The 12,140-nt window shown below is 38.6% G+C and overlaps 1 protein-coding gene across 1 annotated transcript in view; it reads left to right on the top strand.

Annotated features, from left to right (window-relative positions):
* EMB1138 (DEAD box RNA helicase (RH3)) overlaps positions 1-12,140 on the top strand; it is a 56,437-nt gene that overhangs the window by 21,890 nt on the left and 22,407 nt on the right. The window contains exons 6-7 of the mRNA XM_010247100.2: positions 7,662-8,039; positions 9,238-9,381. Of these exons, the coding sequence (XP_010245402.1) occupies positions 7,662-8,039; positions 9,238-9,381 (522 nt within the window). The remainder of the gene's footprint in view (positions 1-7,661; positions 8,040-9,237; positions 9,382-12,140) is intronic.

The raw sequence follows: 12,140 nt of genomic DNA, 5'->3' as shown, positions 1-12,140 counted from the left end.
TTGTGTCAAATCTATTCTAAGAAGGCCTATGTGTAGGGTGTGGGTAGAAGGATTGGATTGGCCAGATGTAGGGGTGGAGAACAGAAGAAGGTTGGAAAGAAGCTTTAGTTTAGAAGAGATAAAGGAGGCTGTATTTTCTATGGATAGAACAAAAGCTCCAGGGCCGGATGGGTTCACAATGGCTTTTTATCAGGACTGTTAGGATATTTTGAAAGATGATATTTTGCGGGTGTTTGAGGAGTTTTTCAGGAGAGGAATTGCCAATCCGGATGTGAATTCTACATTTATTGCCTTAATTCCAAAAAAGAAAAATGCTTCCCACCCGAAGGATTTTAGGCCAATTAGCTTGGTTAATAACTTGTATAAGATCATTGCAAAAGTGTTGTCTTTGAGGCTGAAGAAGGTTTTGCCAGATATCATTGCACACTATGAAGGAGCTTTTGTGAATGGAAGACAAATTACTGATAAGATTTTAATTGCTAATGAGAGTGTGGAGAACTTTACGAGGGATAAGAAGAAGGGAGTGGTCTGTAAGTTGGACTTGGAAAAGGCTTATGACTTGGTGGACTGGGACTTCTTGAGGAAAGTTTTGACTAAATTTGGGTTTGGGGCTAGATGGTGTAAGTGGATCATGGGTTGTGTCTAGAATTATCATTACTCAGTGCTAGTGAATGGGGCAATGGTAGATTTCTTTCCAACCAGTAGGGGTATAAGACGAGGAGACCCCCTTTCTCCTTTCTTGTTCATTCTAATTGCGGAGGTTTTGGGGAAACTGATTCACAGAGCAAATTCTAGGGGGCTCATTAGAGGCTGGAGAGTTGGGAGGGTGGAAACCCCCTTACACACTTGCAGTTTGCTGATGATACGATTCTATTTTCTGAAGGCGGTAATGTGAGTTTTATCAGGAATTTGAAGTTGGTGATGCAACTGTTTGAGCAAATGTCCAACTTGAAGGTTAGCCTTGGGAAAAGCTGTGTTGTGGGGGTGAATTTGGAGGAGGGAGAGATCAGGGAGAGTGCTGAAGTGCTAGGGTGTGAAGTCTCGGGGTGGCCTTTGAACTACTTAGGGTTGCCTTTAGGTGATAATCCCATGAGAGAGAGCTTTTGGAACCCGATGGTCGGAAGGTTTGAAAAAAGACTGGTTTCATGGAAAAAGAACTACCTCTCTTGGTGGGAGAATTACACTGATTAAGGCCACACTTGCTAATTTACCTATCTTTTTCCTGTCGGTGTTTAAAATCCCAATGAAGGTTGCTAATAGTTTGGAGAAGATAATGAGAGATTTCCTATGGGAACCGGGAGAGGAAAAGAGGGATCATAGAGTTAGCTGGGAGATAGTTTGTAGGAGTAGGACCTGTGGTGGTTTGGGGCTTGGGAATATTAGGAGAAGGAATATGACTCTGTTGGGAAAGTGGTTGTGGAGATTCCCTTTGGAGAAGGAGAAGCTATGGGCTAGAATAGTGGCAAGTATACATGGGTTGGAGCATAATGGATGGGACGCTGGAATCAGAGCTAGGACCACAAGCAATTCTCCTTGTAAAGCCATTCATGACCTGCTACCAGTTTTCTCCCCTAATATCAGGTATGATTTGAATTCCGGTAACTCCATAAATTTTTGGGAACAAACCTGGGTGGGGAGTGCCCCTCTAAAGGATCAGTTTCCTTCTTTGTATGCTCTTTCTGATTTGAAAAATGAGCCAATCTCGTCTTTCACCACCCCGTCCTCTTCCACTTCTGGGATTTGGTGGAACTTGGGCCTAAGAAGGGATTTGAGGGACTAAGACTTTGACAATATTTTGAGCCTTTTAGCACTTCTTGATGACATTGTCTTAGACCCCACTAGGGCGGATTCTAGAATTTGGACACTTACCCCCAACGACATCTTTTCTTGTGTTTCTTTCTTCAAAGTCTTAAGTCATTCCACTAGTCCTACCTTCCCCCCTTTTTTTGTTGATGAGGTTTGGTGCAGAGCAATACCTCCTAGGGTTGGTAGTTTTTGTTGGGAAGCCTATCTGGAAAGAATCAACACTGGTGATCTACTCCAAAAGAAGAGACCCAATACTTGTTTGTCACCTCAATGGTGTGTTCTTTGTAAAGCGGATGGGGAGACTGGTTTTCACCTACTGGTGTCTTGCCATTTTGCGAGGTCAATTTGGGAATGGGCTTTGTCCCTATTTGGATGTAGTTGGAATCCCCCATCAGACTTGCAGGGCCTTTTTTCCCCTTCTTTTTTCAGGTGGCGGATAAAAAGGGGAAGGACAATGTGGAGAGGACTAAGGGCTGCAGTATGTTGGACACTTTGGGAAGAAAGAAACTCCAGGATATTCTCAGAAGCTCAGAGAGGAGCAGTAGATCTGAGGGTTTTTATTCATATTAGGGCGGTACAGTGGCTGAAATCTTTGGAGCTTTTCACAGATTACACTGTGGATGACATGTTGAGGAAGTGGGGTGAAATTGCAAGTTGCACACATACCAAGTCAGTTATGATTGTGGCTTGGACCCCTCCACCTGGTGGATTCGTGAAACTAAACTTTGATGGTGTAGCAGGGGAAATCCGGGACAATCGGGGATTGGGGGTGTTTTTAGGGATGAAAATGGGGTCATTTCTGCCATGTTCTCAGGCCCAATTGGAGTGGGTGACTCCCTTAGAGTTGAGATCTTTGTAGTTATGGAAGGAGTCTAGAAGGCTAAGGAGTTGAACATCGGGAAACTCTTAATTGAAGGGGATTTAGAGGTGGTGATAGGATGGCTGATTAAAGATCACAATGGCTTATGGAAGTACAATAATGAGAGGAGGAAATTCAAGTGGCTGGTGCGGGAGATGGAAGTTAAGATACGTTGGGTTAAAAGATCGGCTAACTTCCTAGCTGACGCTTTAGCTAAACAAGGGGCAAAAAGGGACTCACTGTTTTGGGCTAAGCTGTAACTATAGTGTGTTTTCTTTCTTTCTTTTTTTCCTTTTCTTGAGGTTCTTTGTTGCTATTGGAAGATAAGCGTGTTTGTCTTCCTATTGTAAATATTCTATTGATGAGTTAATGAAAGTGTTATTGATAAAAAAAAAAAATACTATTGATTGAAAGCAAGTTAGTATCAAGCTTAGGAACATGCAAAACTGAGGATAAGGAAATGGTATTAGACAACTTGATGTCTCCCTTGCCAGAAATGGGAACAAGGGAACCATCAACAATAGACACTTTATCTCTACTAGAAGATAAGTGATAGGTAGTGAACAATGATGGCAAGCTAGTCATATGGTCAGATGCACTTGAGGCTATTACCCAACAATGTTAAGTGTTACTTGGAGCTGAAGTATGGTAAGCTGAGGCCGAGTACCTGAATTAGCAAAGGCTGATGTGGAAGGAGCTGATGATGACCGAGATGATTGAGCTGAATTCCCAACTTCCTTTTCCAACTGTGTTAGGGCAGCCCGAACAACAGCTAAGGAGTCTAGAGGCGTGCCTTTTGTGCCGATGAGGATGCAGAATCGATATTAACAGCCATATGGGCATTACCCCTTTTGTTCCTCAGTTTTGTAGGGACTAGATGAGGGTGCAACTTCCAACATGTGTCTTTAGTATGCTTAGGTTTCTTGCAATGTTCACACACTAGATCCCGCTTATCTTCCTTCTTTATATCCCTTTCTGTATCACCCCCAGACTTAGGTTTAATTGCTGCCAAGGTTGGTGGGAAGGGCTGATGCTGCATCATAACCTTTCTCTTAGTTTCTTCACTATGCACCAATGAGTAGGCTTGAGATATGGTCACACTATCCCTTGTTAGTATCTGCTGTCTCACAATATCATAATCAGAATTCAGACCAGCTAGGAATTCAAAAACCCTATTAGTCTCCACTTGCTTTCTATGAATCTGTGCATCATTCTGATTTTTCCACTCAAGTGTCTCTAGATGGTCAATTTCATGCCACAAAGATTTTAGAGTAGAGAAGTAAACTGAGACTGGTTTCTCTCCTTGCTTGAGGTTATTAACCTCACACTTCAATTCATAGGCCCTAGCAACATTAAGGGGTTGGGAGTAGGTCTCTTTCATGACATTCCGGATTTCCTTGGCTGTTTTTGCCCACAAATAGTTTTGGCTGATATGTGGCTGCATAGAGTTGCACAGGCATGTCATAACCAAGTAGTTCTCCTGAACCCATTTGGTATACATTTGGTCATCCTTAGATGGTTCTTTCACATCTCCCAGTAGGTAGCTAAGTTTTCCTCTACCCCCAATAGCCATCATGGCCGATTGGGCCCATTCTAAGTAGTTGGATCCATCAAACCTCACAGTTGTAATCTGAAATCCATTCTCAGACATATTACCAGATTTGCTAGTCCCAAAAGCACCTTCCCCTTGATTCTTGAACTCCATTCTTGGTTAAGAATTAGCAATCAAAAACATTTGAAGCTACTGTAATAGGAAACAACACCTAAGCAACTGATAACAGCCGGCCTAGGTCTTCCACAAACAAGGGGAAAACAGAATTCTGTATGAACCCAGTTTAGATCTGATCTGAAACCAATCGACAGTTCTGAATTTTAGGGTGAACCCAGTTCAGATCTGATCTGAAACCAATCGACAGTTCTAAATTTTAGGGTTTTCTCTCAAAACCCTAAAGAGAAAAAAAGTTTCAGCCGCACCTCTCAGAATAGAACAAGGTGGTTCTTTCAAGGTTCTTCTCAAGCAAAAAACTTACTTTGTGAAAGAAGATCTCTGGCCTCCGCCTTCTGTTTGATGCGAAACCCTAATCTTGGGGATCCGAAGCCTTTTCTAATTCTTCCTGACTACTGGAACTCTCCCAGCCTTCTACAATCTTCTTAGTAGTAGCCGCACACTACCAGTAGCCTCCAAGAATCAGCCGATCCTCCTTCTTAGTCTTCCATCCCTAGGCAACTCTCATGTGGTTGGCTGGATCAGAATCACATGAGAAACCCTAATCCTTGCTCTGATACCAAGTAGTCGATCAAGACTACAATCAGTCTTGAATCCGAAAGTAAAAGAAAAGATTTCAGAAGGAGAAAAGAAGAAGAAAAGAGGGAGAAAAGCAGAAGCACACGAAGGGTTTTAGAAAAGGAGAGAGAGAGGGTCGAATTGTTCTGATCTGCCGACCCACTCTTAATACTTATATGTTTACAAATTGTAAAAAGGCTGAATTGCCCTTATTGCTTACATGGCAAATAAATAAGAATAAAGCTGAAATAACAAGCTGTAACAACAAACTGAAATAACTATCAACTAACACTGACATAACTAACAAAGAATACATGCTGTGCTGCCATACAAACACAGTGGGGACCACAGCCGTGGGGTCCACATCAGTGTTCTCTACAAACCTGAATAGATTCCCCTTGGTTTACCCATGGAATGGTATTGTCTCAATCTCCCCTTTCTGTGACCTGTAGTAGGTAACGAATATCGTGTTAAATTTTGTACTGATTTATGGTGGGGAACTCAACCTTTTTGTCTTTTGTACCTTAGTCTTTTCCAATTGACATAAGATAAAGATGCCTTTGTTTCCTTGGTTATAGCCATAGGTGAAGTAGGTCTTCCTTTTTATTTCCATTTCCATAGAGCCCTTAGAAACCCTGAAATCTGAATGCCTTTCTTTCCTCTTCCACTCTTGACAGAAGAGTCTGGGCCCCTTCTCCTCAAGCCCCCCCTCCCCCCTTTCACCAAATCTTTCTTCTCTAGGGACAGTTTGGGAAGAAAGAAATCAAAGAGTTTTTTCATTTTAGGAGAGAAGAGATGCACTCATTGAAACCATTGCCATTAGAGTGGTCCATTGGGTGAAATCCTTTGAGCAAATTTCAAGATATCTCTACTATTGGCTTGCTTAGAAAGTGGGAGGAAGTGGCTGGTTCAGCACCCTCTAAAGGTGTCATTAGGCCATCTTGGTCCCCACCTACTCATGGTTTCATCAAGCTGAATTTTGTTCAGGCATTGGAGGAATTTTTCAAAATGAGGAAGAAAGAATTATTGTGTTCTACTCAGGTCCAATTGGTTTTGGTGATTACTCGAGGTCTGAAATCATGGCTCTGATAAAAGGTGTACAAAGAGCAAAGGAATTGATTATTTCAATATCAGGAGGCTGATTATTGAAGATGATTCAATGTTTGTGGTGGGCTGGCTGCAAAAGGAGGAGGTTGGTTGGTGGACCTATGTTAATGAGAGAAGAGGGTTCAATTTCTCTTGCAACCACTATTATTATTTCTACTAAATTGCTATACACGAAGTTGTACTTGGTCCTGCTTAGCTTGGACCTATCTGATTTTAAATAATTTTCCATAGTTTTAGCTTTGCATTTAGCACTTCTATGGTCTCAACAAACAGCATAAACTTTAGGATCTCCTCTTGTGAATGCTTAGTTTAGTTTTTCAAATAACTACTGCTAAAAGATAAGAGCTAAGCTCTGATCCTTGGTGTAAATGTACTGTGTGTGGAAACATCAAGTGTTGTCATACTTGTTATTAGTTCTGTCATGCATAACCTAATAATGTGATTATACTTCCTTGAAGCCCTTTTCTTTCCTAAAATCAACTAGATAACATCATTAGTGTGCTTTCATTTGTTTTTTTCCAAATTAATAAATACTATATAGAGATTTTTTCACCAAAAATAATACTATGTAGAGATCTTCCTCCTTTCTCCGAGGGTTGGTTTGGTTACAGATGAAATGGCTGAACTGAATGATTTATTGCTTTGCCTTTTCATCTTTATCATTATCATTGTTGTTTTCGTCATCATCATCATTATCAATCAAGCCTTATCCCAACTATCTGGGGTTGGCTAGATGCATCCTGTTTTGCCAGTCTTTTCTATTCAATCTCAGCCTATTCTACTTATTGCTTTGCCTTTTTGAGATCAAATAGTCATATAATAAAATATTTAGGGAAATAGTAATCAACCCAATGATTCATTCAGCCATTAAGGAGCTCTCGATCTACTTAATGACTTACCAAAAGATAAAGCAATAAGACATTTTGTTCAGCCACTACAGCTATTATTGCACCTACCCTAAGTTTATCTAGTAATTTCTCAAGTAAAAAGATAGTTTCCATAGTTTATCTATTTCGAATAATGCCAAAATGGTTGTTACATTGATTTTAGATGTATGTCTTGCTTGCAAGGGACTATATAAGAAGTTTCATCCTTAAAAATTTTCACTTGTTTTTGCATATATGAAACAATACTCTTTCCCTTTGTCACAATGATTTGTAAGTTCGTAAGTACATTTATCAAAAAAAAAAAGATTCGTAAGTTTGATCATAAGGTAATTCTCTATCCCACATTGCTTAATGCTATGCTAAAAGTATAAGAGACTGATGACACTGTTATCCCTAGGAGAACTGGTCTTTGTTTTAACTATGAGATTCCATGGTCCTTATTCTAATGAGATTAGGTGGTCTAATTTATGAAATAACTGATAACTGATGACTATCACTTCCCCTTGGTTCTTCTGTGATTTCAAAAAGGTCCCTATGAAATTTGCTTCTTGACTGAGATATATAAATGATCTTAGTGTTGTTGAGGTTAATTGTTTTTGAAGGGTTACTAAGTTGGCTCATTTTGTTTGTTACTGAAGGGATCTTGTTCTGGTTTTCAATATTTAGTACACGTGTCTGTATTTTGACAAATATGTGGCTGCCTTCATGTTTTATACAGGTTATTCATTATGAACTTCCCAATGATCCAGAAACTTTTGTACATCGGTCTGGTCGAACAGGACGTGCGGGAAAGGAAGGAGCTGCTATTCTTATGTTTACTAGTAGCCAGAGGAGAACTGTCAGATCTCTTGAGCGGGATGTGGGATGTAGGTTTGAGTTTATTAGTCCACCATCAATTGGCGAGGTTTTGGAATCTTCAGCTGCGCAAGTTGTTGCTACTCTTAATGGGGTTCATCCACAATCTATACAGTTCTTCGTCCCAACTGCACAACGGCTGATTGAAGAACAAGGAACAGATGCTCTTGCTGCTGCACTGGCACACTTAAGTGGTTTCTCCCAGCCCCCTTCATCTAGGTCTCTTATTAATCATGAACAGGTAAATGGACCTTTAAATAGTAATCCATTCTGAAGTTCTTGAATCTTCTTCATCGCATTTAATTATTTACAGCATTTCAAAAGAAACTTGAGACACAAGTTAAAATTTGATATTTCTATTCTAAATTGCTTATATAAAAGTTTTATTTTAAATTGGCAAATCATGTACTTTTTAGCAGACTGAACTCTGAAGGTGATAATTTCCTGCTTACACTGCATATGTACAATATTTATAACTCATTAGAGGTGAACTTTAAATGCTTTCAATTATAAATTGTGATGAACTTCAGTGAACAGCATATTCTCCTCATTAATTGGTTTTTTCCCTTCACAAAATGTAGTTTAATAAGTTTCTAATCTGGCTATTCATGGAAGCTGCCAAAGTTGTAAACAATAACAAGTTCACTAGATATATGTGTACAACTTCATTTCATCTGGTACCAGGATATTTTGCAAGATTTTTAGTCCTAATTATATCTCTTGGGCTGTTTATATGCAGTTTCTTTATGGCCAAAAGTTTAATTTTAAATAATGTCTGTTTATTCTTTGTTTCTTTCTGAAAATCAGAAAACCAAAAGTAAAGCTCTTTGCATTGGATGTTATTAGGTTTCTTCTTTAATTGTTTGTTGAGTTTCTTTCACCAACTATATCTATGAAAAATTGGTTCTATCAATTTAAACCAATTAGTGGTGTTCAGAGGAAAACTTGCATGCAAAAAGTTATCCTAATTTAAATTTGAGTGAAGTTTGTTGGAATTTCATCTGCATTTGTCATCTGAATAGGAAAAATCAGCACAATTGCAGTAGTAGAATTATCAGTTTTCTACTAGTAAATTTCTTTAGACATTTTCCATCAAGAATTGTTGGGCCCTCCAGGTCCAAAGTTGATCACTGATCAAACCATTGTTTCAAGATTGATATCAATGTGATAATGCTTGTTCTTGCTGATTGCTGTTTTTTTCCCATTAAAGTGCATCGATAACCTGATTGTCATAAACAACCTCTATCCTAGTGATTTTATGTTTTCCCTTCATATCTTTTTATTGTTGTTGTCATCATCTTCTTGGTGCATATGGTTATGCATCTGATCATTGTCATCAAAGCCTTATCCCAATTATAAGGGGTCGGTTACATAATTCTTATGCTTCCTTTACTGCAAAATGTTTTATTATTCAATTCAAACCGCATTTTTTTTTGCAGGGATGGGTAACATTGCAATTAACACGTGATCCTAATTACTCTAGAGGATATCTATCTGCCAGATCTGTCACTGGTTTTCTTTCTGATGTTTTTCCTGCTGCTGCTGATGAAGTTGGAAAAATATACTTGGTTGCAGATGAAAGGGTTTGTATCTGTTGCGTTTTCATATGTGAATGCTTTTACCTTGTTCTGGATCCATCTTTACTGGACTAAACCCATCCAATTTAATCTGTTAGGATTTAGCTGAGCATCTTTTTGTTCAAGAGAGAAGATGAAATAACATGCAGAAATAGCTTTGCTGAGTGTAATTCTCATTTGTTTTTGATAAAAAAGGTAATTCTCATATTTAAATCTAGGAAATAAAAAGAGAGATTTATCTACATCTAGGGCTACCTAGAGTTTTTTTTTTTTTTTTTTTTTTTATATATAGGTCTTAGAAGCCTTTTGTAATCAGTCTTGGTTTATAAACGTAGCATACTTGAATTTACTGAAGCACTTGCTTTTTCTTGTTTGGTTGAACCAATAATAATTGGTTTGTTCTCTATTTTTATTCATAGCTTATATTCTTTTCTTCTGTCTTAGGTTTGGTGTACTTCTGCTCTACTTTCTTAGATTTATATAGTTCTTGACATTTAGTGGCCTTTTTTTGGTTTGTGATTTTTATGTATCTTTGTTTGGACATAACCTTGAGGTTCCACCATCTGCATGTAAGCACAGACAACATCTGATTAGATAAAAGCATGGTAGCAATTAAGAGTTGGCCTATACTAACTACAGTTAGGAAGATGCAGATTGTGGAGTGTTTATGGTTTGGATCTGTGGAGGAGGAATATATCTCTTTGGGTAGAAGGGTAGCTCTATAAATTGACAATGGCTAATTTACCCATATACCTTCTGTCCACTTTTTGTCCAGTAAAAGTGACCAAGCTGTTAGAGAAATACACGAGGGATATGGGAACCGGGGGAATAGAAGAAGGATCATTTTGTAAAATGGAAGTTGTTTAGCAAGTCTAAGGAGAAGGGTGGGCTAGAGATTTGGAACTTGATCATAGGAATACAACCTTGCTAGGTAAGTGGTTGTGGTGTTTATCAATTGAAAGGAACAGGCTATAGCACAAAGTTATTGTAAGTATACGTGGCGCTGTGGACAATGACTGGGATGCAAAGGTAGCTCTACAAAACAAGAGGTACTCCCAGTTATTTTTAACTTTTTTTGATCAGCATAGTGAGAATTTTATTCAACTAAAATGATTAAAATAGAGTTACATCAGCAAGAGTGCAGACAATTCAACAGAAAATGTTATATTAAAGCCCAAAAAAGTTGTTACCTTTGAACACCCTGTTTAGCTAGAGAGTCAGCCATTCCATTTGAAGTTCTCCTGACCCATGTGAATGAGGCATTAAGTTCCCTTACCATGCTTACTATCTCCCTTACTGGATGTCTGTAGTTCCAAGGAACACTACTGCTTGAATTGGTCCAAGATTTCACTGTTTTTGAGTCCCCTTCTATCTCCAAGTTCTTAATATCAGCTTGCTCAGCAATCTTTAGCCCTTGCAGCAGGGCTAACAGTTCAGCTTTTAAGGAGTCTCCTTCCCCTAAAGGTCCTGAGTACAAAGCCAATACTTTGCTTGAGGAGTTTCTGATAACACCACCGATGCCTGCCATACCCGGGTTTCCTATAGAGCTCCCATCAAAGTTCAGCTTTAACTTGTTGGGGCCTGGGGGCTTCCATTCCATCACTTTTCTTTCCTTCTTCTTAGCAATATGTGCTACTTCATTCCAGGCTCTTACAATATCAGTAATTGAGATAATTTGAAAGAGCTAGAGTGATTTTACCCAGTGAGCAACTTTTATCTTTATGGCCTCCCCAATAACCTCTTTTGGCCTATGCTTCTCATTAGACCTGTTCATGGGCTGGGCCAGGCCGGGCTCGGGCCGGGCTTTTACTCATTAACGGAAAAATGTTAGGTTCGAGCCCGAGCCCGGCCCGACCAATGGGCCTACAACTTGGGCCCGAGCCCGGCCCTGATAAAAAGCCCGAAGCCAGAGCCCGAGCTCGAAGCCCAACCTAATAAAAGAAATTAGAATTTTTCCCTACATTATCTATTTTAATTCAGATGTTTTTTTCCCCTATTTAAATGAACAATGGGCCTACAAGATGGTTTTTTCCCTTTTACGTTTTAAAACACAGTTTTACATTCTTAAATAAAAAAATTTATTCAAATGGACATCACATAACCCATTTTAATTTCATTCTTTTTTTCTTACAATCAAGTGAATCAACAACCTTCTTTAAGGTTGTTTAATATATTCCCTGTTGTTTGGTTGTTTCTATACAACCAAGGCAAACCTGAAATAAAACACATAAGAGCAAATCATATAGGTTCATATTCCTACAAATAGCATCACACATTAAAACTAAATTCATATTACTTCAAGTTCATGTTCCTCCAAAGTCATAAAAAAATAATCTGAATAAGACAAACAAAATCCATAAAACATGTTCTCCATCCATTCTTGAATTCACCAACAAGATGGAATATTCCAACTCTCAAGTTCCAAGCCATTCTAAAAAATAAAATAAAAGACTTCATTGCCCATATGACCATATCAAATAAAACATGTTCGGCTTCTAGCCATCTCCATTCATTCTTGAATTCACCAACAAGATTGAACATTCCAACTTCCAAGTTACAAGACATCCTACAAAAGAAAATAAGAGATAAATTCAATACCCATGTCACATATGTAATTTTTTATCATGTCAAATGACAAATAAATAATGGAAATATATGTTATTATAATACCTAAAACATATCATCAAGTTCAACATTTTCATCATCATCATCACTACTATTTGATTCTCCATCCTCTTCTAACAAGCTTGATCCTGAAGAAGCCC

Source organism: Nelumbo nucifera, chromosome 4 (genome assembly GCF_055504915.1).
Source record: "Nelumbo nucifera cultivar China Antique chromosome 4, China Antique-T2T, whole genome shotgun sequence".
Lineage (NCBI taxonomy): Eukaryota > Viridiplantae > Streptophyta > Magnoliopsida > Proteales > Nelumbonaceae > Nelumbo > Nelumbo nucifera.
The sequence above is the reverse complement of the archived record's forward strand: the minus strand, read 5'-3'. Positions and strand labels throughout refer to the sequence as shown.